Source organism: Geospiza fortis, unplaced genomic scaffold (assembly GCF_000277835.1).
Source record: "Geospiza fortis unplaced genomic scaffold, GeoFor_1.0 scaffold138, whole genome shotgun sequence".
NCBI classification, from domain to species: Eukaryota; Metazoa; Chordata; class Aves; order Passeriformes; family Thraupidae; genus Geospiza; species Geospiza fortis.
In genome coordinates, this window is record NW_005054307.1 from 8,999,259 (window position 1) to 9,026,797 (window position 27,539).

Genomic DNA, 27,539 nt, shown 5'->3' on the forward strand with positions numbered 1-27,539 from the left:
GACTGACCAAGAGATCTTCATGTGTCACAGCCATTGAACTACTTGGGCCACAGAACAGATGCCCTTGAAGCTTATTTAGCATTTTTTAATCCTCCCTTATTGTCTCTTAGAGACATCTTGAACTATATCCTAACAAAATTAGTTATCAATATTATACAGGCTTCGATTTTCTTGACCTTTGGAAAACTTGAGGAAGTTTATACTGTCAGAAATACCAGCAGCTGGACTCCTGAGTTCCAGGCTAACTGCAGTGGAGACTTTGCTTCTGAACACAGACATCCAGAATGGACCAAAACATACCATAATATGTTAACTTTGCATATGCTCACTAAAAGGGCACTGCAGCATGTGACTGACACTCTCCATGTCCATGGACAAATAACTAGGCCTCATTCTCTGGAGCAGGATAGCAGGCACAACACAAGCAGTTTTCCCAGATAGTAGGTCTTGACAGAAAACAAGAACGATGAACTTGATCAGCAACCAAACTACTGAAAAAGAGGAGATTTCAGTTCTTCAACCATCATCTCATCTCTGCTGGGAAATGAAGGACTCTTAGCAAACAAGCTTTTTTTGACAGATTGTCTAAATTGCCTTCTGTAAATATCCTCTCAAGCTCACTTTGTCATTTAAGGATTCTTTTTCCTTTATGTCAGTGATGTAAATACAACGTATCTGTTTATAGCTGAATACCTTTTAAAAAAACATTTCTTCAAGGGTGTGGGAAAAAAAAATAAATCAAGAACTTTCTTCTTAACAGATCAGAAAAACTGGTATTCTCAATAACTTTTTTATCATTTTAACTAGATTCCTTTGAATTCAGTAAAAACAGGAGAAACAACTGCAAAATTGTTAAGTAACTTCAGGCTGACTGAATGACCACTTTTTCTTTAAAATTCCACTATCATATTAAGACAGCAAGAGTTTCATGGGAGATATCCAATAGGGTAATTGAAAAATTAATCTTCTACATACAGAGGCAAGTATTTGCCAAAACTAGCATATACAAGCTCCTTCAAAATGCTTTCAAAATGCAATACTTTCAAAATTACAAACAAAAAATTAAATTATTAGCAGCAAGCCTCGAGTAATTTAAGTCCTTCTTGGCAGCTGAATGTGAATTAACAGAGCTGTCAAACTATGCAAAGAGTAAGGCAGAGCTTCGAAATCTTAGAAACTGCAGAATAAAAAAAGAGGAGGGCAAAAGTCTGCTCCAAGGGCAAAGAGGTGAAAGAAAAAAAACCCAAGCAAAATATCCACAAGATATTAACACTAGAAACACGGTCTTTGCCAACATAATTTGAGTTATAATTTGGATAACAACAAAATGAAAAATTACAGTGTTAAGTGGTTGCATAAGAACATCTCAATGGCCAACAGAAAAAACACCTGTCTGTATCTCAACCACTTGCTAGCTAAAACAGGACAGCAGCTAATACAAGCTTCTTGCTTAGGAATCAGGGAGCACACTGATTGTATTTTCTTGGTTATGACTTCAGGCATTTCTCTGTACCTATTTAAAGCCTTTCCAGAACTCATCTAGACTGTGCTTTATTTTAACAAAATATTGAAGAAACACAAGACACAAAGTTAAAACTGGAAAAACAAGTTGTGACCTAAATTTACAAATACCATCCATAATTTAAAAAACCTCCAACATTTTTGCAATCATGTATATGCACACTGATCTGTAACTCACCTTTCTTTTGAACAAACTATTTGTATTTTAGAGAAACTTATAATTTTTTTGGAAAGTATAAAAGGAATTTGCTAATCTTTTCCTACTAGGTGAAACTTAATTTCTGATCTGATTTATTTAAAACAATAAATCTAATAAGATAAATCTGAAGTTAGAATAATTTAAACATTAGTTTCTTTTGTCTGATGAATTGCAGAGATACTCCTTCAGTATATCAATGATAAAGTAATGTCTGCAAATACAGAACTAGCTTTTCCTCCCCAGTCTAACCTGGTACTGTTCTTCCACCCTTAAGAAATGATGATTTTTTCACTATTTGTCATTTAAAGCCTATTTAGTTTGATATTGAATTTCATGTAACTTGGATTAAAAATATTAGAACAGATTAAATTCTGCTCAACTTTTCTCATTTATGTATAAGCAAGATGAAATACTTGCTTTTCCCATCAGTATTTTTGGGAATACAGAAGCAAATGTACAGCAGATGAATATGAAGGTTAAGAAATTAACACATAACTCTGTGACTCTCAGAAGCAAATGGTCATGCAAGGTTATTTATCTAAACAGATAAAGCGCAAAGAAATCAAATTCAGGCTCTGTGACTGCAATCCAGCAGTTAATGATTACGCACCATGATTAACTTGCCATAATTTTTATCTGTTTCATTCTAATCCCTCCATTTGTAGCATCAAGTTATTCAAACTCTTTTATGACAACAAAGCCTCAAGTTCACCTGAGGTTCCAGACATGAGATCATTGTCTTGTGAAATCAGAAGAGGAAGACACTGATGTTTGCTGTATTGCTGTGCCAAAGCAAGTACTCTTCTTCTGTCCCAGTTCAGGTACATTGACAGAGGAAGGAACTCATAATCCACACAATCTGCTTTCCTATTGTGAATGCACACCATTTACAACTTTATTGTACTGAGGCCTGCAGAGGCTCAATACTTGTCATTATTATTATTTTGAAAGGCCTTACTTTTCCCTGTTCCCAATCTTTTAATTCTACATTGGATAAATGTTGTGGATTTTGGAATGCGTAAGGTGCTAATGTCCAAGTAACTTATTTAAAGCTTTCTTGCTTGGTACTTCTATGCAATACCTTTATCCATAGAAGTGAAACTATGGGAGAAGAGAGAAAAGATGCTATTATAAAACAGATTTTAGTGTTACACATTAGACTCCTAGAAGGGGACACACTGCCATGCTAATGTCATTAAGTATGCAAAATGGGGAAAGAAAAGTCCCTGCGGGTCTCTAACCCACCAAGGGGAGTGCAGGGCAGAAGGGAGCAGAAGGTAGACTCCTTACAAAAGTATTTTTCATTCTGGAGTCAGAAAACATTTTCCTGTAAATATTCCTCATCAAAGACACCTCGAAGACACCAATAGCTTCAAAAGCTTTAAACTTTTTTTAGAATGGTTTATTTTAAAACAGATAAAAAGATACTAAAATATGAGGGGTTAAAAATAAATGCCTCTCTATCTACTGCATCCTGTAGAGTAAGCCCTTTCCTTCAGGCTGCTATCAGCCCAGAAGCTTTTGGTTTCCATTTGCACAATAAACCTGTGTGGATTCTAAGAACAGAATACTCATGCTGGAGGCTTGACTGCAAATTGTTTCATTGTGCATAGTTCTGTACCTTGCCCTGTATGTTTCTCTCTGAATTGCAGGAATCTCTCTATGTCCTATGCCCAGCTGAACTTTTCCTAGTTATATTTGCAAAAAAGGAAACACCCATGACTTCTTCAGTTTCCACCCCACTAAAAACAGAAATTCTCTTCTTGCTGTCAGCTCACACCCTTGTAAAACAGAATGGGATTACAATATTGCAGCAAACTTGAAAAGAAAAAGTTACACCCAAAAAAATTCAAAACACTGCCTAAACAAAAGTTTTATCAGAACATGTAATATTTTTTCTATGATGTTAAAAAAAAAAAACCAAAACAAAACTCACACACAGACAAGTTGAAAATCAAGCAAACTGCAATACTAAGGATTTCAAACTGCTGCTCAAACTTGAGGGAGAAGCAGAGGACAGACAGGAAGCATTACAAATAAAAGCATGGCTAATGTGAATCAGGGTTTGATAGCAGGATCCATTAAAGCTTTAAAAGGAAAGGATTAGCATTCTCAGTTTTCACGTTCTAGGAAAGAAACTTACCAAGATCAAAGATTAAAATTTAATCTTCAACTTCCTTTCAGTGAGGAAGTAAAGCAGCTGCAACAAATTGGATTTAATGTACTTAAGCAGTTGAAGAATTCAGTTTCTTTGAAAAAAGCCTTAAAAGAGGGACTATCTGAAATGAAGGCGAGAGGACTAAAAAGAATTGATCCAGCTTCCCTACTTCTCCAGATGATTTAGGTTTTGAGCTAGGATTACAAAGCCAGGCAACACACATTAAAGTTTTACTCACAAGGAGACACAAAACGCAGCTAAATTTCAAAGCCTTTGCTCAGACCCTCCTGCTTTTGTTTCCTTGGAGAAGCTTTTCTCTGCTTTGTCCCTGACAGCCCAGCTACAGCCTGCATCCTCTACAGCCTCATCCCTGACAGCCCAGCTACAGCCTGCATCCTCTACAGCCTCATCCCTGACAGCCCAGCTACAGCCTGCATCCTCTACAGCCCTGTGCCTTCCTCTCTGACCCTCCCCTGCCTGCTCACAGGCAGGACATTGTGGCAACATGCTGCAGACTCCAGAGCATTTACAAACAGCATCTTGACAAAGTGAGGACAAGCAGAGATACTATTTTCATAAGCAAGCCTTTTAACCATAAGGGGCAGGACCATTCACTGAAAAGAAGGCATCTTTGCTAACAGAGAATATAGCGTATCTTACTTTACAGAATATAGTGTATCTTCCTTTATTAGTCCATAATAGACCTGGTAGGTCATGGTGTGTTTGAAACAGAGAAGCTAATTTTGCCTGGAGTTAATCACATCTGAATTTACTCTCTTTACAAATACAGCTGTGTTATTCAGATAGAAAATGTAGTATTGGTGGATATTAAAATATTAAGTATTATTAATATAATCAAATGTTACGTTATAGTAAGACATTAAGAATGGAGGAATAGCATAGTTTGGACCTTGAAAAGGCTAGTTCTGAAGGAACAGCCAGACAAATTAAACCTATCTTTAAGATATGAGAACACATTAAAAAAATTCTTAATTCCACAGTCAAGCTTAATTCAGTATAAGATGTGAGTGTCCCTTCAATTTAATTTGATGCTTATCTATGTCTTAACCAGTAACAGAATTCCAAACATGGAAGACTGATTTTTTTCCCCCCTAACTTTTCTTCCCTCCACAGAACACCATAACAAGATGGGGATCTAGGAAGAAACAGTAGAGGGAGATAAAAAACAGAGTGGTATAGCATAGTCACTGAATGTGCAAAATAAATTTCCCATAAATGTGATAAATTATTAAAAAGCTACACCAGTGGGGACAAAGGGGCCATAACTTCTTACACCAGGCACACCAACCTGAAAACTTGAAAAAATTCTTTAGGAGGAAACATGTGGTGGTAAACATTACACAAATCACTGTTTTCATTTCAGCAAAAATCAAAGCAGAAGAAAAAACTTCTAAAGCATTTTGAGAGTTTTTCTGCTCTGCATACAATGCTTTCCTTTTTCCTTTCACTTTGTTTAAAAAGATGTTGCATGTTAACATGATCAACTTTTATAACACCAGTGAGATCAATTTTTATAACATCAGTGAGTCAATATGCAGGAAATGAGCCAATCAGGAAATTGATGGAATCCCTCTTGTAATCATACATCAATATTTAACATACATAAATATCAATTTCAGATGAGAATCTGAACTTGAAAGTAACAAAAGCAGAGTTTGTCGTAACACAGGTAGTGTGTTAGTCAAAAGAAAGACTAAGAATCATTCTAAGGAAAAAAGCCTGTTTAAGCTGAGCTAAAGAGTTTTAATGCAAGGATATTGTAGGCCAATGGTTCCAGATTTTGCCCAGTCACATCTCTGACTGAGCTAACTAGTCCTTCAAGGGAGTGGTCTCAAAGTGGGATGCAGAAGATAATCCTTTGGGGTACTGGAAAAAACCCTTCATGTACTGCTAATATTTTTTTAAATGTAACATGTAGCATTTACATAACAATGTAAATTGTTTATTTCATCTTTATCTTATACTCTTCAATTTCTATTTTTGTATGTTTAAGAATGCAAATAATACATTAGCACAACAGTATATTTATATAATTTATAAAGAATTATACCGATATTGTGGGGGTTCTTAGAATTTTTTTACTGATGGGGTGTGCGATCAAACATCCCTGTGCTTCAAGAGACATTCAACATTTCTTTCCAGAAACACAGAGGAGGCAGGGATGTCTGCTTCTGTACATTTCAAATACTCCAGGATCCAGTTCCTTGATGCTTTGGTATCCCTATCCCATCAAACGACAATTCTGTAATTTGAATGTTGCAGACTTTGAACTATTTTCTTCATCTAGACATGCCATGGATCACAGGCTTCTCCTGGCTGTCCTCCTGTGAGCTGTTATTTTCAAGCACTTCAGAGTAGTTAATTTTACATACTTTAGGGCCTTTAGAACTACCTCACCCTCACTGTAAAAATACACTATTCTTAGAGAAGAGTGGAGCCAAAAGCACTGCTCTGTATTGTTCAGTTCGAGTCCTAGGAAAAAAACCACATGACAGTGATGACATCTGAAGAAAATTGAAGGCCCTGAGTGGCTCATCATTATTACAATTCACACAATTTAAATGACACCTGAACACTGATGGACTGGGGGCATCGACCTCTCCAGGAAGCCTAGTGCAGTGTTTGACCTCCCTCTGGGTACAGAGATGTTTTCCAATGTCCAGTCTGAACCCTCTTCCTGATCAAATGTGTATTAGCTTAAATGCACTGAACTGATAATCAGGTTGTCTTCTGCAGATTCACTTTTCCAACTAGATTTGCCATCAGACACCTGCCAACAAAGCAAGAGATCCAATTCCCAGATGGGTGGGCATTTTGCTAAGAAATGCAATTAAGCTGAGAGACACAAAAAAAGTTACTCTTTTGTGAATAACTAATAGATAAATTTTCAGCTTCACAATTTTCCAGATATTGGTATTCAGGAGATCTGTAAAATGGATGAGATCTTTTAACTAAATTGGAAACCATGTTGTTCATTGTAGTTTGAATATTCAAGTGTGTGAGACAAAGTTAAGAATACTGAAAATTGCAGAACATGAAGCATAGCAGCTGTAAAAGAAAAATTCCTTCCAAATTTTTCTGACACCCTATCCCCGTATTTATTTCCTGCTTTGCAAGCCCCCTTAGTGAACGTGCATACAGAAAAGCTTCTCTGTAGGAAATCGAATGTTTAACCTGAAGGCCTTGTTGATCTGTTGATCCTGGGTTATCTGGTTTCCAAGTCAGCAACAGCAACAGCCTATACTATCAACAAAGTCAGACCTCTATTCCTCACCTTACTTTTTTATTTTTTTGGTGGGGGAAGGTAGAAATAGATATAGACTCAGATTCTGTCAAGTCCACTGACAAGATACATAAAACATTTTGTTTTTCATGCCTGTGAAATATAATTTTGGAAACCTCAAGAAAACCTTACTCAACAAAAGTTTGAAGTCATAGACCTTGCCACCTTAAGAACAGCAGTCAGTAGAATAGAAGAGCATCATCAAAAAGGAAGTATAGAATGTTTATTTGTAACAGTTTCAATTACAGAGCAAACAATCCTAAACCAGATCTCAAAGTGGTTTACAAACAGCAGTATGCCATGGGCAGAATTACAGTCCCAGACTTGCTCTTATCTGCTGATGAAGAATTCAGATTACAGCAAACATTCACTGCTTCAAAATGCCAGTAATGGTAGGGGAGCAAAACACTAAGTTTTGGTTTTACTTTAACATCATTCTAAAATGGCTGGACCATAAAAAGCAATTGGCCAAAACTCATGCCTCATTACAGAGATATTACTGATAAAACACATTCTGCTGCCAGATTACCTTTGGTTGGAATAAAAAACCCAACATAAATACCAAATATGATTAAAATAAGTTAATTACGACTGGTGTTGAGCATTATAAACCTGCTAGGAATATTTCTTCCCCTCCCTCACCTGACAGGCACACTACACTCACAGCAATAAAAATGTAAAATTATACTCCAAATATCTAGAGTAGTTCAGACTCCTGACTGCAGTGTCTCACAAACAGATATACAAGAACACTGTCAAGATACAACAGAGGTTATTCCACAATTTGAGCCTTTACACAATAAAGCCATCAAACAAAATCAAACCTGAAAGGCTGAGATCTTCAGAACAGTCTGACTGCATACATCTCAGCAAAAATTTAACAGCAGGTATGAACATTCAAAATTTCCAGTATCAGTGTAGGTTTAAATAAGTTTACACCTTCCCCCACCTCCCCCAAATAACCAGGGATGGCAAAGCAGTATAACAAGAATCATTAGGCATATCAGCAGGTTCAGAGAAGAGTTCAAGAACAGGTGTATCTCAAAACCTTACACTCAATCACAGGAAAAAAAAGAAACTTGGAAAAACATCTTTTTTTCTTAATCAACTCTGCATTTGGCCTAAATAAAATACCAATTCCATATTCCTGAACATTTTCATAAAATCCATTTCAAGCACCGGCAATAAAATGATCCATCATGAGAGAAAGAGCAGCAGAAAAAAACCCCAAAGCTTTGCTTACAAGCTTGAAATATTATACTTCATAGTAAAGACCCTTTTGGATGGTGTCTTCATATATTCTCTTTATCGTGGATTGTTTCAAAGATCTCAGATGTCTGCCATGTTACTCCAGGGCTCAGACATTAACAAATTAATCCAGATTTAAGGCAAAATAACTTGCTTTATATTTGTTATGAAGAGAACATTCAACTGCTGCAGTTGAATGGCAGTTTCATGGCAACCTATCACTGACTTTTCCATCTGCCTGGGTCTTCAAACACAGAAGTACAGAATGGCTTGGGTTGGGAGGAACCTTACAGATCATCTTGCTCCAACACCCTGCCATGGGCAGGGACACCTCCCACTACACCAGGTTGCTCAGAGACCCATCCAATGTGGCAATGTCTCTGCAAAAGGAGAGTACCTCCCCATCCAACAGACAGGGCTCAGAGGATAAACTGTATAATGATCATATGATACTCCAATATTTATCATACTAGAAATCGCATATGCTATAAAATATAGAAATAAAAAATAAGTCTTGTACTGTTTTAGCATTTTGCCTTGCATTGAAGAAAAGGTGATAGTGAACTGTTTTGCCAGTTTGAACAGTTTTAGGACTATCAGACTAACTTCTACCGTGTCTGACTCATCACAAATAAATTAAAATCTAGCCAAAGAAAATAAATATTTTTTTACCCCTCCCTCCCAACTTTTAAAAAATGTCTTCAAAAGGTAGCTGGTTTCAATACTTTTAGGGGTAGCCTTAAAACTAGAAGTAATGAAATATAAACAACATTTTATAAAAATGTGTATAAAATTTAGGCAAGTTACTGTAAGCTATTTCAGATTTTAAAAATTTAAATATTTAATCTCAGAATTATTCTGTTTTACACTACTACGGTTTCCAGGGAACCATTCCCAAATCTAAGACTTGTCAGATTAAAAAAAAAGCTAAAATACATCAATTTCTTTAAGAAGCTGACTCATTTCCACAGGATTAGAAACTCCACATATTGTATAGTTATATAACTTAAATAATTTAAGTAATGCTGCTGTAGCAATGCTTCTCCATTATGCTAACTTACAACTGGTCTTGCAGTTCCACAATGATATATTCCAGCTGCTCCTTCTCCATTTTATGGGCTAGATCCATATCTTCAATTCTTTGTAACAGCAGTTTATTCTGTGAGACAGATTCAGACAGCTGGTTTTCTCTGAGTCGTACCAATTCTTCAAGATAACCCTGAAAATGTAAGTTATTAGAAAACTTTGAAGAACACACTATCAAAACCACTTTTGATTATGCATGTTCATATTTGTTGGTTTATGATGTACACAATTTTATTTTGGGTTTGTTGTAGGTTTTTTTAATTATTTAAACAGACTAGTAAATTGACTTTAGATTAGTTTGAGATTTCCTAGTAGGCAACAGGAAAATCATATATTTATTTATACTCTTGCAGAAGAGTAGCAAAATGGATGAAAAAATGAGACAGGAAAGCCACCAGCATAAAACACTAATTCATCTTTCAAAAACAACCATCACAAGTACAAGAAAAAAAAATCAGAATTCTACAGCTGAACAGGTGCAGGATGTTAGACAATACACAAGGTAAGAGTAGACTAAATCTACATGGATCTTTATAGTTAATGAAAGGGATCCAGAATTACTATAATAAAATATCCAATGTTATTTTAAAGTTTCTTTGAACTTTTGAATCATATACTAAAATGACAAAGAAGGTTCCAGTATGCCAGATGTTAGTAACTTCTTAGAAATTTCCAATTAAAACCAAATACAGTAAGTCTACATAAAATTGTGCACATTCCTTGAAACCTGTGGAAAAATGTGCAACTGTTTCATATGGGCCCATGTTTTAAAAAAGGTATTAAAACAAGGTAGTTTTCAGAGACACAGAATGGATGTGTCTGTTCTCAACTCCTGCTGAGTTAAGAAAACAGGTTCACATTAGCTGGTAACAAAGTGCTACTAGTGTAATTCATCACCACAAAGACTGTTAAGGGTTTGAAGCCTCTCTGGTATAAGAAACAGAAGGAGCTGGGATTGCTCAGTTCGGGGCTGAAGAGAAGAGGGAAAAGAATCATATCAGTTTGCATCAGTGTTTAATGGGAGGTTGTCTGCATGATGGAATCAGACTCTTCTCTGTGATAGCCAGCGAAAAGAGGCAATGGGCACAATCAGAAATACATGTATATAGGAAACTATTTAAATATAAGAAAACTTTTCTTTCCTCTTTCCTTTTTTCCCCAATAAACAAGCCTGTTCAAACAGGCTGGAGAATGTGTATCCCCAAGATATTCACAGCCTGACTGAAAAAGGCCTCGAGAAACCTGCTCTAGTCCACTTTTTTCCTGAGCAGAGGAGATGGACAAGACAATCTCCAGAAGTGCCATCTGACTACAACTATTCTGTGATCCTATAGTTAAATATAGTCCTATCCATTGGGTATATTTATATTTGACAGGGACTTTTTAGTCTCAGTACAAGTTCCAAGGAATCTTGAGAGCTTTGCAGTATGCCTAGTTCAGTCTCATCAAATATTACTGTTATCTTGACTCCTACAATATTCCTTGGAGTTCTAAGTTAGCACTTTGAAAGTACTAAATGCTGCATTACAACATAACAAATTTCATGCCTCTCAAAAACATAAAAAAACCACCCCAAAACAAAATAAAAAAACCCCAACCATTTTACAGAAATATTTTAGACTGGAAGCACCAGTATCAGAAACATAATCCTATGTACAGTAAATACATCTATCTATAACGACATGGAGATGCACATCCCACCAGTACAAGCATATAAACTTCCAGTATAAACAGTACACAAATAATTCAGGAGTTTACTATTCAAAAGTGAACAGCTTAAACCATTCCAGAACAGGGAAGGGATAACTTGCACATAAATAACAAATGTGTAAAGTATGACTCATTGATCTGGACAGGAGACAACTTGGAAAAGACAAAGTCATCATATTTCCAGAGTGGCCTGGGCAGGGCAGAAAGGAAGAGACAGTTCCTAACCTTTCAAAAAGCAAGAGGTAGGCACCATGAAATCAAGCTCTTAGGAGCCAGATTTCAAAAGACAGAATAGAAGGTAGTTTTTCACACAACAGATGGCAGATTCACAGAATGCTCTGCCAAAAAGAAAAGTTTGGATGGTGAAATTTTACATGGAATCGAGGGGATATATGACAAGTATTTGGCAGAGACATATATCTGAGGTTACTACACAGACAAACCTTTTAGCTTCAGGCATCCCCTCAGGTGACACACATTGGCTAAGGCTGCTTTAGAAGAAAAGTGGGGCATAATCATGTGCTTTGTGTTTATTCTTTCCTCCACATCTGCTTTGGTCAAGTACACAAGATGGGACAGTAGCCTAACCAAGGAGTCTTGGTCTAAACCTGCAGAGTGTAGCTGATCCAATAAAGCAGTGCTAGGATTTAGCTTGCTGAATTAACACCTGGCCCTATCCCTACCACTCAAATGGCTCAGAAGAGAGACCTTTATCTTAGCTGCAATCCAATTGCATGTCACATTGTGACCTGGTGCTATTAATGGCTGCAGCACACAGACTTACTTGGGAGGCACAAAAGGAATTTATCACTGTTTGGGCAAAATGAATGACAACAGAGCAGAAGAAGGATCCATCAGACCTACTGTATCAGCTATTAAAGACATTATTTTCAACTCGGTCTTCTTGTCACAAACACCCAGTTTTCCAACACACAGAATGTCAGAAAGCCCTTTTGTTGAAATAAAAAGTCTCTGATTAACTGCTACCTACTGCACTGAGTGCAACTCAGTCATTGGTGCAACTTACTGGCATGAAAAAGGGAAGGGAGAGAAACACTTGAGAAAGTAGCTCTATTACACAGTCCATCTTAATGGTCATTTGTTCAAGCTGTAATAGAACAGATGCAGTACAGTTGAAGGGAATAATATAAAAACATGGCAGGCACATCCCCAATGAAAACTAGAGAACAGAAAATTTTCTGGCTGTAGGAAAAGTAAGTTATTTTGCTGCTGCAATTGCAAGTAGGCATTCCAAAGGAGGACAACTAGGAAAGTGTCAACAGCTGTCAGAGTAGCTACCATTTTGAAAATTGTTTAAATGCACCAAAATTTCCAAAGATATATCCTACAACTGATCTAAATTCACCCCTATATTAGTTACCTATAGAAGTTAGCAATTCTTTACGAGAATGTTACCAGAAATAACTTCCATGGAATAGGAATGATTCTAGATCTTGGACTCATGAATAAACCAAAATCCCCATTTGCTGTTGCAGCCATTGACAACCTTTGTGCTTATGCAGACAAAAGTTCCTAGAGACTCTGACTGTGGATGTGGGTTACATGTTTCTACACATGAATGTCACAACTTTGATGGAGTATCTTTGGAAATTAACAACCTGGATATAAGAAGAAAAATAAACATCCACCTATTTCGCTCTCTTCAATGCTTCTCCAGACTGACAGGACTCTCCTCATGGTGGGGAAAAGCGTACACTCAAACTCATCCTATGTTTTTGTCTGGCAAGGATGGGAATTCCTTCTGGAGGCTCAAGAGAAAGGTTTTCATTTATGTATTTGAAGAGATTCCTTTTGAACAGCATGCTTTACTTTAAAAAAGCAGGGAAAATTCCCTCTGTTACCAGAGAGGGCCCCAGGAACACAAGTTCTTTTCATATGGAAAGTGAAACTATACCAGCTGAGAAGATTGGACCAGAAACCTGGATGCAACAGTTGAGGTTATATTTCAAAAAGAAACTCTAAAAGACTCAAAACACAAAAGCAATAATTGTATGCATAATTTAAAAAATTAATATAAATAAATATTAAATATCTATTTATCCCATAGTAAATCTGACTCTTTCACTGTTACTTAGAAAAACTCTAGCTTCTTTCAAGTGCATTAAAATAAACCAATTTTGATTCTACCTATTCCATATGCAGGGAAATAATTACACCTCCAAGCACCCTTGTATGGTTCCAGCCCTTCATATGGTTGACTTTATTCAGAGTTTCACAAAAATCAAATTCTTATGCTAGGAAAACAGAACAATAAAAATACTAATAGAAGTTATTTTTAAAAATTAGCCAGGTGTATTTAATTCTTTTCCTGTAATTTTTCCTGACCCCTCCTTTCTTTCTTTGTGCACTACTTTTTTGGTGTGTATGAAGAGTCTGTCCTCTTCTCTCTCTACTAGCAAATATGCATTGTAATTACTGTGGATGTAATAATGTTGTTATGAAAAACTGACAAGTACTTTGCTTTGAAAATGCTAAGTTACTAAAAGGTTTGGACATATATTTCATTTCACCTTTAACTTAAGGTATGTTGGGTGCTAGATGGAAAACTCACCTTCGGCTTCTGTTGTTACATTCAATATACCACCTAAATTAAAATCCAACACAAACACACCCTTTCTGTTTCCCTTTCCCATTCTGCTTCAATCAAGTTGTAAAACTACCTATTTTCTAAAAACGCATCCCAGTATCACTGAGAAGATAGTTTTACCTTCCATCTAAATAGATTACTTTGTTGATCTCCTTTTTGTTTAGCTTAAGACTAAGTGTTAAAGTTTAACATCACTATCATCATAAAAGCCTTCAACTGTCAGTCTACCTACAATAAAAATCTGTGACTTCTAAGGAAGAGAAAACTCATGTGAACTTTAAGCTCACAACCTAACAGCATTAGAGATACAGTGTCTGTAACTCCAAGATTGGATTCAGAAGCCAAAGCTTCGACATTAGATTGTGAAATCTGACCTCTGAATTATTGCTATTCTCTACCCCAACTCATCAAGCCTCTTTTCTCTCCAAACAGTGAGCAAAGATGCTTGGATACTCTGAGGATCATAAAATTTAGGACCACTTACATGAAGCTAAACAACATCTAATAATATATTTTCCTGCCTTTACTTAGATGGATATGTCACCAGCTGGCTGGTGATGAGCTTTGGTTCCACAGCCCCCACACAAAACAAATCTTTTACCTTCTGTTCCAATGCAAGCCGGTACTTCTGTTCTACCCTTTTGCATTTGTTGTACCAACTGCTGTCATCTGTGATGAAAGGAGGACCAATGTTCTCTGGAGTACTGCCCTCACTGCCACTGCTGCCCAGTGTTCTTAGCTCTTCTTCATCACTGCTGATACTGTCAGAACTGAAGAATCATATTTATTAGCCAAGTCAAAAGCTGTGCTTATAAAAATGCAAATTCTGGTTGAAATTGAAACATTGTATTTCTTTAAAAGCTCTGCAAACAAAAAAAAAAAAAAGGAAACGTTGGGATATGATGGTTTACTAAACACAACTTGTATTTCAAGCATTTGTTTCTATAACCACCTAAAAAGTGGACAAAAATTTGCTTGTGATCTTTGCCAAGTCAGAAAACTGTATGTGAGCTACTTTCCTTAGTAAGAAAAGGGTATTTACAAATGGTAAATGCATTAAAATATAATTTTTTTTCCTTAAAAAAAAAAGCAGAAACCCAAATAAGTGGTTGTCATTACATTAAAACAAGATAAATTTAAATCAGAATGTATATCTATGTTTATAGCAAAGATCCTGTGCCTGTTACTTCACAGAATGTATCTCCCTACATAGTAAGTAGACTCATTGATAAAATATCTTCATATCTTCCAGAATCAATGCATGTTAGAGAATGCAGACATCTGTCTCAAAGACAAGAATTTATTTTTGTCTAGAGAAGACAGAGGGGATGTCACCAATGCATATAAATATCTCAAAGGCAGGTGTCAAGAGGATGCTGCCAAGCTCTTTTCAGTGATGCCCAGTGACAGGAAGAAGAGCAATTGGCAATAAACTAAAACACAAGAAGTTCCATCTCAACATGAAGCAGAACGTCTTTACATGGAGGGTGGCAGAGCACTGGCACAGGCTGCCCAGGGAAGTTGTGGATGTCCCTTTCTGCTCCAGGTGTCACCTGCTACAGGTGACCTTGTCTTGGCAGGGGCTTGAACCGGGTGATTCCCAAAGATGTCTTCCAGCACGAACAATTCTGCGATTCTGATTTATACCGGTACCCACAGGAAAATCTTCCCTTACACCTATATTTCCACCTAACAGAATTTGCTAGGTTTTTTTAAGTAGTGATTTCCATAACCCTGTGATCCTCTCATGATACAAACTGAATCACAATTTGTCACTAACATGTAAGCTAGTAAGAACTTCAAGAGAGTAACTAGGATGCTTCATGTTCAGTTGTACATCTTCAAGACTATTCCTAACTGCTTCTCTCCTTTTGGTAAACCTAATAACAGAAAACGTATCATTAATTTCCATTAATCACCATGCTTTTTGGTGATGTCAAATCGCTACTTGATTTATTAGATAATAAGAATTCTTTTTATTATGAATCATAAGGCTGATTAGACGAGCAAAATGCAGCTAAAAAATCAGTTTACGTTGCCTGGTCACGACTTTCTGTGATGTGCTAATGGCTTATATTGCCTATGTCATATCTTATACTTATCAGGGTATATATTATTTTTATTTGCAAAATATCTATTTAGTTTTATGGTTACACAGAAAAGGCCTAAGAGAAAAGACAGCTTGGTCTGGTGATCATCAAAGGAGATGCAGCACTCATTTTCCACTGAACTGTTATTCTGAATCAAGGAAACACAATTAGCATGACTCACATTTCATGAATCATGTAACAATTCCAACAGTCTGAAAGAGTGAGGTAGCTGAGTGTACAGGTTAGTACTGAGAAATAAATATCATTTTGCATATGAAAATAAAAATAAGAGGCTCAATAAAAAGTAAAATCTTGCCAATTAAATAAAATTTTAAAAAGCAGAATAAAGCTAAGAAGTACCTTTGGGTGAACTTCAAGTACGGTGTATAATCTATGACAGCTGGATAGCTTCCATCCAATCCCTCACCCTTCAGACAAAAACTGATAAAACAGAGCAACAACAATAAGTTTATTACAAGAAAATTAAATTACAGTAACAGTTGAATATTACCAACCCGAAACTTCATTTTTTGCAATTTTTTGGTGCTATAAACCCTAATTTTTAAACATTCACTTCTATTCTTAATAATACAGGGAGATGGCAAGAGAATAACCAGAAAGCTAACTGAAGCAGCAGAAACAGAAGAATTACGGACAAGCTTGGAATTTTCCACATTTAACATAATTTAAAGGGTTTGCAGAGTGCTTATATAACCATTCTACTACGTAAAAAGTAATTTTCTCAAAAATATTTCAAGGTTTTTCTCCTTTCAGACACTTACAGGTGCTGAGGTGCACGAAACTGAAGAACATAAATAAACTTAACTTTTGGAAAATGTTATTAAATGGCTGTAGCTTTATAAAGCTTTCATTTACACTGTATTTTTTTTACTGGAAATAAATTATTGCATTTCAACTATGTTTAAATTATCACAGAAGTGACAAAATTATCCTGCTTCCACAAGGCTCATATTCCTCATTGCTCCTATCTCTGTTATTGATAAACAGATTCTAGTAGGTCACAGCTATTGCAATCACAAAAATTGCAAAGTCCCATTTTTGACAATGCAGTAATTTAAATGCTATTTGGAAAGTACATCTAAAGGGTTGTTGTTTTTTTTTTTCCCAAAATAAAAAGAAAAACAAGAAAGTGAAAAAGCAGGCCTCCAAGAGCACAATTACCTAATTCCATATTGCTGTGAGGGGAGAAAAAAAACATCAGATTATGTTCTCAGGCAAGCTTGCTCATCTCCAGCCCAAACCCGTACTTACAGTTCCACATAGATAAGCTAGTCAACATTTATAAGAGATACTGAACTGAAAAAAATCTCACATATATGATGCAAAGAATGGATACAGCTTCTCAGCCATTCAAATCACAATACTATGAAAGCTCTGCTCAGTAGTTCCAAGCAATAGGACAAGAGTCAAGGGGCAGAAACTGATGCACAGAAAATTACACCTGAATATAAGGAAGAACTTTTTTACTGTGCAGTTGACCACACACTGGAACAGATTGTCCAGAGAGGTTGTGGAGTCCCTCTCTAGAGATATTCAAGAACCATCTGGACACAATCCTGTGCCATGTGCTCTAGGATAACCCTGCCTGAGCAGAGAGGTTGGCTCAGACTGTGGTCCCTCCCAACCCGAAACATTCTGTGATACGTGGCACAATAAATACACTCCTGTAGTACTAAGCTCCCATTTTGCACAGGAAATTTGTAAACTCTTAAAAGCTGCATTGACAAAATGTAAATGTCTTCAAGAGCCAATCAGCAGTTAGAATACCATTAACAGGTTCCTTTATATTAGAAATCAGAGGACAAAGAAAGAACAAGTAGTCATACAACTAAGCTCTCATACCCTAGTATGTACCACCGAAGCTTTTGAGAGACAAACACAGTCAATTGATGATTATTTATGAGAGGATTTACATAATGCAGACCTAATCTTGCAATGTTTATTCAAGTATAGCTGTAGTCCTTCCAAGTGCAGAGCTAATACAGAAGCAGTTTAATTTCAGATTATGTAAAGCTTAAACTAATAAAATCTGGTAAGATTTGAATTTTGCTGTACACAAGACTAGCACTCTTATCATCCTGCAGCACACTTCTGCTGCTCCAGAACATATGCTGAGGATGCAGTTAAGCCAATCTAATGACACAATGCTGGAAAAAGAAGCTATCCTGTGTTTCCAACCTCTCCCTCCCTATTTTTCCCAATTTTTTTTAAATGCAAACATGACATTCCCCTCCTTACACTGGTATTGGCACTTATCTGACTCCATGGTGGTTCAGCAACCATCAAGACCTGCATTTTTAGGTTGTTTCCTTTTTTTTCCTTTCCCCACCCAGCTGCAGTTCCATAACCAACTGAACTAAATGCCCTTTACCACCAGAAAGGGAAAACACTGCTCATTCCTTATGTGTTCCTTTTATTCTCTAAGCATTATTCTCCCATAATCTCTGCCACTAATAGGAGGCTTCTGTGAACCAAACTAGCTAACAAAAAAAGAACCACCCAGTCCTCTTACTAGGGATGTTTTTTGATTCTTCAACAGTTCCATAACCAACTGAACTAAATGCCCTTTACCACCAGAAAGGGAAAACACTGCTCATTCCTTATGTGTTCCTTTTATTCTCTAAGCATTATTCTCCCATAATCTCTGCCACTAATAGGAGGCTTCTGTGAACCAAACTAGCTAACAAAAAAAGAACCACCCAGTCCTCTTACTAGGGATGTTTTTTGATTCTTCAACAATTTAGCTGGCTCATAGAAGGGTCCAACACGCCTGGCACAGAGGTACATAAACAGCAGTAAATCTCTGAAGGGCCTTTTGGCAATGGTCAATCACTTAATGCATCCATTCTGTTTTCTGGCAGTTTGCCTCCTATATTGGTTTGTGACAAGCATTAATGCTACTGCAAGGTAAATACTAACAGTGAACTGACAGAAGAATGAAGAACATCATTATCAGTCTCCTTTTCCTTGTGCTGGGTTATGAAACTCTGCCAGTGGCTCTGCCTGAGGCTGAATTGGCCCAACCAGGCATATGAACAAGGTCTTGCACCAGCCAGGTTCTATCTTTTTATAGGCACTGTAATCTTTATATATTGCTGATGTTTTTTTTTTAATATAAGTACATATATAGACATGCCGTGTTTGTTTGTTTATTATCTAGGGTGTGCTTGCACCTTTGTTACCTCAAAATCACAGAATTAATCATATAGGAAAGTCCACAAAAGCCTGGCTAGAAATTGCAAAGGGCAATTAATGTAAGCAGTTCAGCTGCAGGCAATTTTAACACCAATTGATATTAAATGGCCATTTTTAAGTTACATTTTTCAAATTTAGAAGTGATAAAGTTAAAGATTACCTTCTACATATGCAGTTACAGTGCTATCCTTGAGTATCAGGACATAACCACGTACTTAATCACACAGTTCTCCTTACAGTTTTTAAATAACTTTAGAAGATGTCATGTCTATAAGCTTCATTTAATAGGTCTGAAATATCTTCTGCAATTATACTTCTTTCTTTTAGGATTTTGATACCTGAAAAAAATACCCCATAATCATGCAGTTACCTAAAGGCATAACTTGGTTCTTACCTAGAAGAACCATTCAAGATCTCTCTGTTACCCTCCTTTGCCTCAACCTAAGTTTTGTCTCTCAAACAACCACAGGAATTTAAGAATGTTTTCCATAATAGATTGACTTGTAAGTACTTTCCCTGAGCTTTTTGTTGTGAAGCACACAAATACAGTACCTGAAATCAATTGCATTGAGTCCCAACAGCATACCAGCAAGCATATTTGCTTCTTCACCAAGAACAATTGCTCCATCTTCATAAAACCTCCTTCAACAAGAAAGAAATTAATTCAGCTATTTTTCATATTTAGCAGAAAACTGAAGAAATCCAGTTTAAATTAAACAATTCATGAACCCCAGAGGCATTCATATTTCATTTCAAATAAAGTAAACTAATAGACTATATAGCACAAAACACCACAATCTTAAAACACAAAATAATTTAGACATAAGCAAAAAGAATTTTCAACATTAGTCCTATGAACTAGAGGAACAGGATGGATAAAATGCAAAAAAAACCTATGAAGGCATGTTATACTTTACTCTAAAAGGAAGAATTGTGTCATGTACATAAAGAAATAATGATTCCATCACACAAAAAGAAATTCTCTCTCACAATTGTACTTGCAGGTTCTTTTAAAGTTCAACATTCAATTTTCATTCTTAGTAGCTGATCTTTTTTAAAAAAGTATTTTCACCAATCAGCTATTTTTCAGTTAGTTTACCTTTTCTTAAAATATTGCATGCTGGGAAGATGCATGCTGGAAGGTCCTCAGAATTCACCTGAGAATTACATGTGGTAGGAGGGAAACCAAGAGGTGCTCAGTACCAGAGCCAAGGTTGAAATGTCACTTAGTAAGAACTGAGATGCACAGTTCACCTTTATGTTCTAGCAGTGGGTGAGTGCAGGAAGGTGCCAGATTACTAACTAAAACCAGAGAAATACCAGCAACACTGCCCTACCAAAACTCCATCTGTTTCAAGAACTGCATGAAAGCTTTTAGATAGTTCAGAGAGAGCTCCAGTTGGCTGCATGGTGAACATCCAGAAAATACATGTTTTGAGGCACAGCTCCAGAAATTGAACTGTGTTATAATGCATGCTGTGAGAAGTCCCACTTTCGCAGCTTTGTAACAAACATCCATTCACTATATAGAGATGAGCTGTCCAAGATCTCAGATGTTCTCAGTAGAAGGAATAAATCTGTAAGACTTCCTCTCAGAAGACAGAGATTATAGTCCTGATAGTGAGGCTAGGAAGTACAAACTCAGCTCTGTGGGCTCTGACTTCAGGAAAGGCACGAGGAGGCTAAGCTGGCTGAGCCAGAGCACTGAGCTAGAGGGACTCCAGTCTGATTGAGCACAGTGACTCTTATTTGTGAACAAACAGCAGTGCCCCAGTACATACAGATTACCAGCCATTTCACTGGCACTTGTAAAATCACTGCCAGGTGCCAATCTGCACTGAATTCTTGTAAAATAGTGCCTTGGGAGAAATCACACAAAAAGGACAAGGCACACCTTCAGTGGTGAGATGCAGAAGTTAGCCTGGCAGTGCCAGGGTTAAATACAGATGCAGCAATCCAGCCAAGCCAAGAGTCTCCTTGGAAAACTCACAAATCTTCATTCAGTGCCATACACTTGACATCTCACAACACAACAGTCTGCTATAATTTAAGAGGCTGACCAACTAGTTTAAAAAATAATTCTGTGCCCATGCTTAATCCAACTCCTCTTCCAAATGTAATATGCACATCCAGCACTAAGAATGTGCTGCTTCATTCAAATACTAACTCCAGGCAGCTAAACACAACAGTGACGTTTAAAAAGAGCTATCAGCATGACAGATAATCTTGTATTCTATATACATGTATAACACAAGAAATTTATAGTTTATACTAATAATTACTAAATATGCATATAGTAAAATATATGTTTTTAAATGCTAAACAAATGATGCAAAGCATCACTCAAAATTCAGGTCAGTTATTAGGTATCTGAAATCCCACATGGGAAAAGAAAATATGTCCATTGTTGCCAGTGGCTTTGAAATCCATACAACTGTTTTGCAGAGAAAGAGAGAAAAACTCCACAACTTTGCCAAAGTTGTAAAGCCGGTATGCTTATTGCAGCGCTAGACGCATGCGGAGATTGCTCTTAAAAGGCATACGTACCTCTGGGAACTCCAGATCCCTTTTTATCCCCCTCTCAAATACATATGCATACAATTTCACAATAGGTTCATACATATTCATTTTTACGAATTTCGCGTGACATTTGCCGCTAGTTCTTCTTTATCAGAAAGAATTCCTAGGTCAAGCTGACCTGCTCCCACAGCAGTTTCTGTCTCTCTTTATCTGTCTCCCCCCCTTATCTCAGTCCTTCACTGAATCCCTGACTCTAGGCATAGTTATGTTTCAAACTACAGACTTAACTCAAATATGTACATTTCACCTAAATCAAAATGGATTTCTACTCTGGGGTTTTTACTCTGTCTCACAGCCAAAACCTGAATATATAATTTTTATTTCCATTAGATGTATTTTAAAATATTACTTCAAAAGAAACTCTGCTTGCACTTACTATGTTTGGAATGCAAGTTGTTTTGAAAAGATATACCACTGAAAGAACATTCAAATATATTAAACATTAACATGTTCAAATAAATGAATTTGAAACTGCTAATCAAATAAGACCATTGTTATCCACTAACAAACTACACTATTGAAACAGGGACAAAGAATATACTACTTAACTACATAATTTGTGACCCTACTCTTCCTACCTCCTCCTCAGAAACCCATGTGACTTTTCAGTTTGAAGCATCATTAGTAAATCTTTTCCAGATTTTCTTTCTTTTATGTGCTTCTTGTCTACTGTAAATGCAAGCAAATCTGGGTAAAATAAGACAACAGGTTTTGAAACTACAATGAAATGGGATGTTTACCTAGTTGTGTTTCAAAGTCAGGTTAATACTGGCAAATTATATGGAAATATCTGGACAAACAGTATTAAACAAATAATATGCTAAATGAACAGAAGTCCTTATAGAGAAAATTCTTCTTGTTTTAACAGCCCATTCATTATGTCTAAACTTTTAGAGTTCAACACAAAGTACATGTTACAGATTCACTTGTATTCAGATGACTTCATCAAAAATCTGTAAGACATACTTGTTATGAGATAAAATAGCATCTAATAATCACATTATCTAAAACCAGTTCAAAACCGACAGCATATTCTCTATCACAAAGCATATTCTCATTCCTGATTTTATTATTTTATCAAATCTGTTACACATTTTTCTTATTATATCAAGAATCCTAGCTATGCCTGATCACCAATTCTGCTGCCCTACAGTTCTCAAGAGGTTCCAGGAATTCTCTTCCTTTTTTCTTCAGAAGTTCTATAAAAATTATTTTTCACCGAGTCCTTAGGCTTTCTATCAATTTTGAAAGGAATACATCTATCCTTACCACACCACAATTTCAGCTTTAGTTCCTACTTCAGAGAGGTTTTCTTTGCTTCTGACTTTTCAAGAATTCCAGGCTTTTTTCCAAATTTTTTAAATCACGAAAAGATAATCAATTTTGCAGTTTTACCCATGCTAAAACCAAATCCATACCAGTTCTAGATACCTTTCACTAGGTTACAGGTCTTTCATTAATGACATCCTTTACTATACAAATCAAGTGCACCATTCACTTCCAAACATAAGGCCCTCACTTAAACAACATTTACTAAAATATCGCAAAAATAAAATTCTTGTAGACCTGGTTGTTTTGAAGTCTCTCAGAGCTGTGGAAATGTATTCAGACAAATGTTTTTCCATAAGTGCTACTCTTATCCATGCTCGACCCTGCAAGACAAAACAGGGATCAAATATTTAAGCATTACAGAAAGAAACAGTTTTACACTCTGAAAACTAATACCATTGATTTACCTGAATAAATGACTGACAAACAAAACTAACATTAAACAGAAACAGTTGCTAGGATGTACTTCATTACAGCAATAACGAAAATAAAAAATGCTTTCTTACAAGGACACAAAGTTTATTGTGAAATAAAGTTATCCAAAATTTTAAGGAGAGGGTGGAGGGTTTTTTTCTTTAATTATGTGCTCCAGCCTTTTGAAAAGCTCATGTATGTGAGAGGCACAGATCAGGGCAGAAAGCTTTACATTTTAAAATCAATGGTATTGGAAACATCCAGGTGTTTCCACAGTAAAGTGGCAGTAACTTGTCCTCAAAGTGATTCTCTGTGTTCATTCAAATATTAGAGGGATTTAAATTTTAAAAAAAGAGTTGTGAAATATTTTTGCTCCTCAGTAACAACACTATTATAAAATGTGTACATAAAATACAGATATGAAATGAAATCAAAGAGACCTTAATCTTTTAGAGTCCAAAAGCAAAACTTCACTGGAACAGTTCCATAAACAACAGCAATACCTTCAAAAAATAACCCTTAGGAAAGCACATTGTGCTGTGTTTGTAGGTCTGGTGCACAGGATTGTGGCTTATAAGAGGGAGACATTTCAATGGCTGCCACAGCTATGACTGTGTTTCTGAGAACACGAGGAACATTTCTTGTAAACCATATAAACTTACAAACACTTTGTAAGTAGTAAGATGTCTTTATGCTTAATATATTTGGTGCTTACTGGCATCTAACTGAATATCAGTAAACACATTCTACCAGAACTAGCAGTAGATTGTAATCCTACTTCAGGGTGACCTGACTGTGGCCTTCTAGGGAGCCTACAAGAAAGATGGAGAGAGACTTTTTACAAGAGCATGTAGTGACAGAACAAGGGAGAGTAGTGTCAAGCTGAAAGAGAGTAAGCAGGAAGATGTCTCCGCCCACAGCAGGGGGATTGGATGTAGATAGTCTTCAAGATCTCTTCCAGCCCAAACCATACCAAGATTCTATGAAATGCTAAATAAAATTGCTTTCATAAATACCAACAGCACAGCAAAAAATTTAACATAGAAACTAAATTAAATCCCAATGAAATTAGGATATTTTTCTGGATAGCTGCCTTTATGTTGCCTTTATTTAGAATGTGATTGAAACCATGAAACTGATGATGCTGCTTAGTTAAGGACTAAAGCCTATGCTCCTCCAGTGAAAGTAGAGCCAACTATCACTGGCAAACCCTTGCTGACAGCATCCAGGCTGAGGAGGACACTTACTCGGACACCAGTCAAACTGATGCACATGATGGGTATTTGTGTCAACATGCTCGCCATCTTTTCATATCCAGATATTCAAAATACTCCCCTAAAAAACTTAACACCATTTTCCACACTCACTGTTCAAATTAGGTTCTCTGTCTACTATTTGGAAGAAGTATTCCAGAGAGTAATAGAAAGTTTTTATTTATTGATAGGAGTATTTTAGAAAATAGCCTTGCAGCTTATTATCTGCTGAATTTAAATATTCATACCTATCAAAATCTCAGAATTCAGAAAGACCTATAAAATAAATCTTAAGAGCTGATCCCACCTATTCTATCAGTGCATAAATTCTACATGAAGTAAAATTACTAGAAGGAAAAAGAAAAAAAATCACCCAATTTTTACAATTTAATATTTCTTAGGCATGTCCACAGGAACTTAATTTCCCTTAAAAAACTGTGTTTTCAAAAAATTATGTAAAGTAAAAAATCTGAAGATAATCCTTTTATAACATAACACAATCACTGAATTGAGAGAATTTTTCATACTGAGTAAAAAATCTTAAAGGGAACACATTTTGATTTAAAAGTGAGGTTTTTAAAAAGCAAATATTTACTAGGCACATTAAAAAAATTTCGAGCAAAGAAAAAATGTGTGGAGCAAGCTAAGTACTATGGTTTTTTTACAGGTACAGAAATGTCACAAAAATTACAGAAATGTAATAAAATAATCACTTAGCCTTTCTCTTGCCTACCTTAGCTCTAGAAGAGCCAACATTCTCCATGTTCTCAATGCTGCAGATGCAGTTGTGGGAGACTTTTCGGCAAGCTACGCGAATGTAGTCCCAGAAACTGCGAGGGCTTTCATAGCCAAACCAGGAGATCTGACCTTCAATCAAAACACAAGACATAGAAAGATTTATGGACCTCCCTCTCTGCTTATTGGAGATAAATGCAATTAAATACTCCCCGATATGCTGCCTTTACCAAAAGGATTTTATACAAACAATGTATAAATGAATTCCTACTGAAAACTGACCCATAGATGTAAAAAAAGTTGCATTATGAAAATCATCCTGGTTTGAAAGTGAAGCACAAAGAGAAGTTCAGGGCAGGCTTTGTGTATATATGTGTATTTTCTTGGGCTTTTTCTTGTTATTATGCTAAAATAAGAGTCCTTCACAGAACTCTTCAATCACAACAGAGCACAAACTTGTGACTTAAAAATATGAGGCAAGAAGTATTTATGCTATTTCTATAGACAGCATATACATTTCACTAATACAGTCAAGTACAGAGATTTTTGTTCTTAAAATTATAAAAATAAAAAAATATAAACCACCACTTTGCTGTGGTAGTATTATCTTTATTTTAGGAACATACTGTATTTTTTCAAAAGGTACTTTCATTTGAAGAGAAGCTGATGCATAAGCAAAAAAGTTTTGCAATCACAATTTCTTTTAAGTATACACAGAACATTCCCTCAGAAGCTGAGAGAAAATAATTGAGCAGATCATTACCCCTTCTGGAGCTACAACCAAAATCTTTCATATTTTTTCCAGTTTGCAATGTATTGCACTTAGAAAATGAAAGGCAAAACTACGTAGCACTCGCAACATCTCCACATAAATTTCATCAGCAGCACAACAGCTCAACCCCATTTTTCAGAGTGAACAGCACACTGTTCTCACTTTGGACATACCTGCAAACAGGTATGGAACAAGTAAGGTTAATATTGCCCTCTGGTGACTTCCAGCATTGCTATGTGCAAAACCTTATCTCCATATAAAATGAGTTCTTTTTAAGCTGATTTTATCTTACTTCAAGTCTTGAATTGCACTTGTGAAGCTTTACTAATGTATGAGAAAGACTTACTCTTTTTCTGTAGAAAGCTCAGATTTCAAGAAAGAATATATTAGAGTGATACTGCAAATCATACGTACTGAAAATAAAAGTAAAAATATGCATTTTTATCTGACATGACTAGACTTAGGTTCAAGCATAACCGAAGTAGTGTCAAAGGCCTGTCCCCTACGAGCTGAAGAAATTCAAGCGGCAGGTTCTTCTTCCCCTAGAGGGTGCATGTCACTTGGCGGTCCATCTGCTTCCTCCACCAAAGATACATTTATTAAATTCAAAGCATGATAAAAGTCTTTAAAAACCACAAAAAAAAAAAAAATAAGGCACAAGCAGGAAGAATTCATATATAATATCCTATATGACAAAGAAAAAATAGAATTCCAAGGTGCCACAGTTACTGTAGTTTTAGATCTGCTCAGCTCTAAGAACTAAAAAGAAATTCCACAAGGTAAGTTCTTTTACAAACTTACTATTTTTGTTGAAAAAATGCCAAGTTTAGTGGATGGCAACAAAAGTTCAACAGCATTTTAACAACACAAAAAGCTACAGATATTTTTCACATTCTTCATCAAATCAAAACCATTTCTGCCTAGGACTTGTACCTACAAAATTAAATGCAGCTATGGTGTAAAGATGACTTCATATCATCAGTTCCAGTTCTAACTAATAAAGGCAGGCATATGATATATTAACTTCTGTGGTTTTTTTCAAACTATCTTAAGGGCAGAATATATTTAGCAAAAAACCAGTTTCATTCCAGTTTTCTGAAGCTCCTAATACATGGCAATTCCTTTAACAACTGAACACCTGAAAAAGACATGGTCATTTAAAACAAGAAATAACTTTACAGGAGAAATCCATACGAGCACATGGCACTTACTTGGCTTACACTGATCAAGAAAGCCAGCTGGCCATAATTCAACATACTCTGACATTACAGTGGGCTTCCATCTCATTCCAGTTCTGTGAGAGGATGCAATGGGTT

At 36.1% G+C, this 27,539-nt stretch overlaps 1 protein-coding gene across 1 annotated transcript in view; it reads right to left on the minus strand.

Moving 5' to 3' along the window:
- The window catches only part of RUNDC3B (RUN domain containing 3B), a 51,662-nt gene that overhangs the window by 10,966 nt on the left and 13,157 nt on the right, over positions 1 to 27,539 (minus strand). The window contains exons 3-8 of the mRNA XM_005418645.2: positions 25,450 to 25,583; positions 23,287 to 23,372; positions 19,693 to 19,782; positions 16,285 to 16,365; positions 14,436 to 14,604; positions 9,492 to 9,649 (exon numbers count right to left, since the gene is read on the minus strand). Of these exons, the coding sequence (XP_005418702.1) occupies positions 9,492 to 9,649; positions 14,436 to 14,604; positions 16,285 to 16,365; positions 19,693 to 19,782; positions 23,287 to 23,372; positions 25,450 to 25,583 (718 nt within the window). The remainder of the gene's footprint in view (positions 1 to 9,491; positions 9,650 to 14,435; positions 14,605 to 16,284; positions 16,366 to 19,692; positions 19,783 to 23,286; positions 23,373 to 25,449; positions 25,584 to 27,539) is intronic.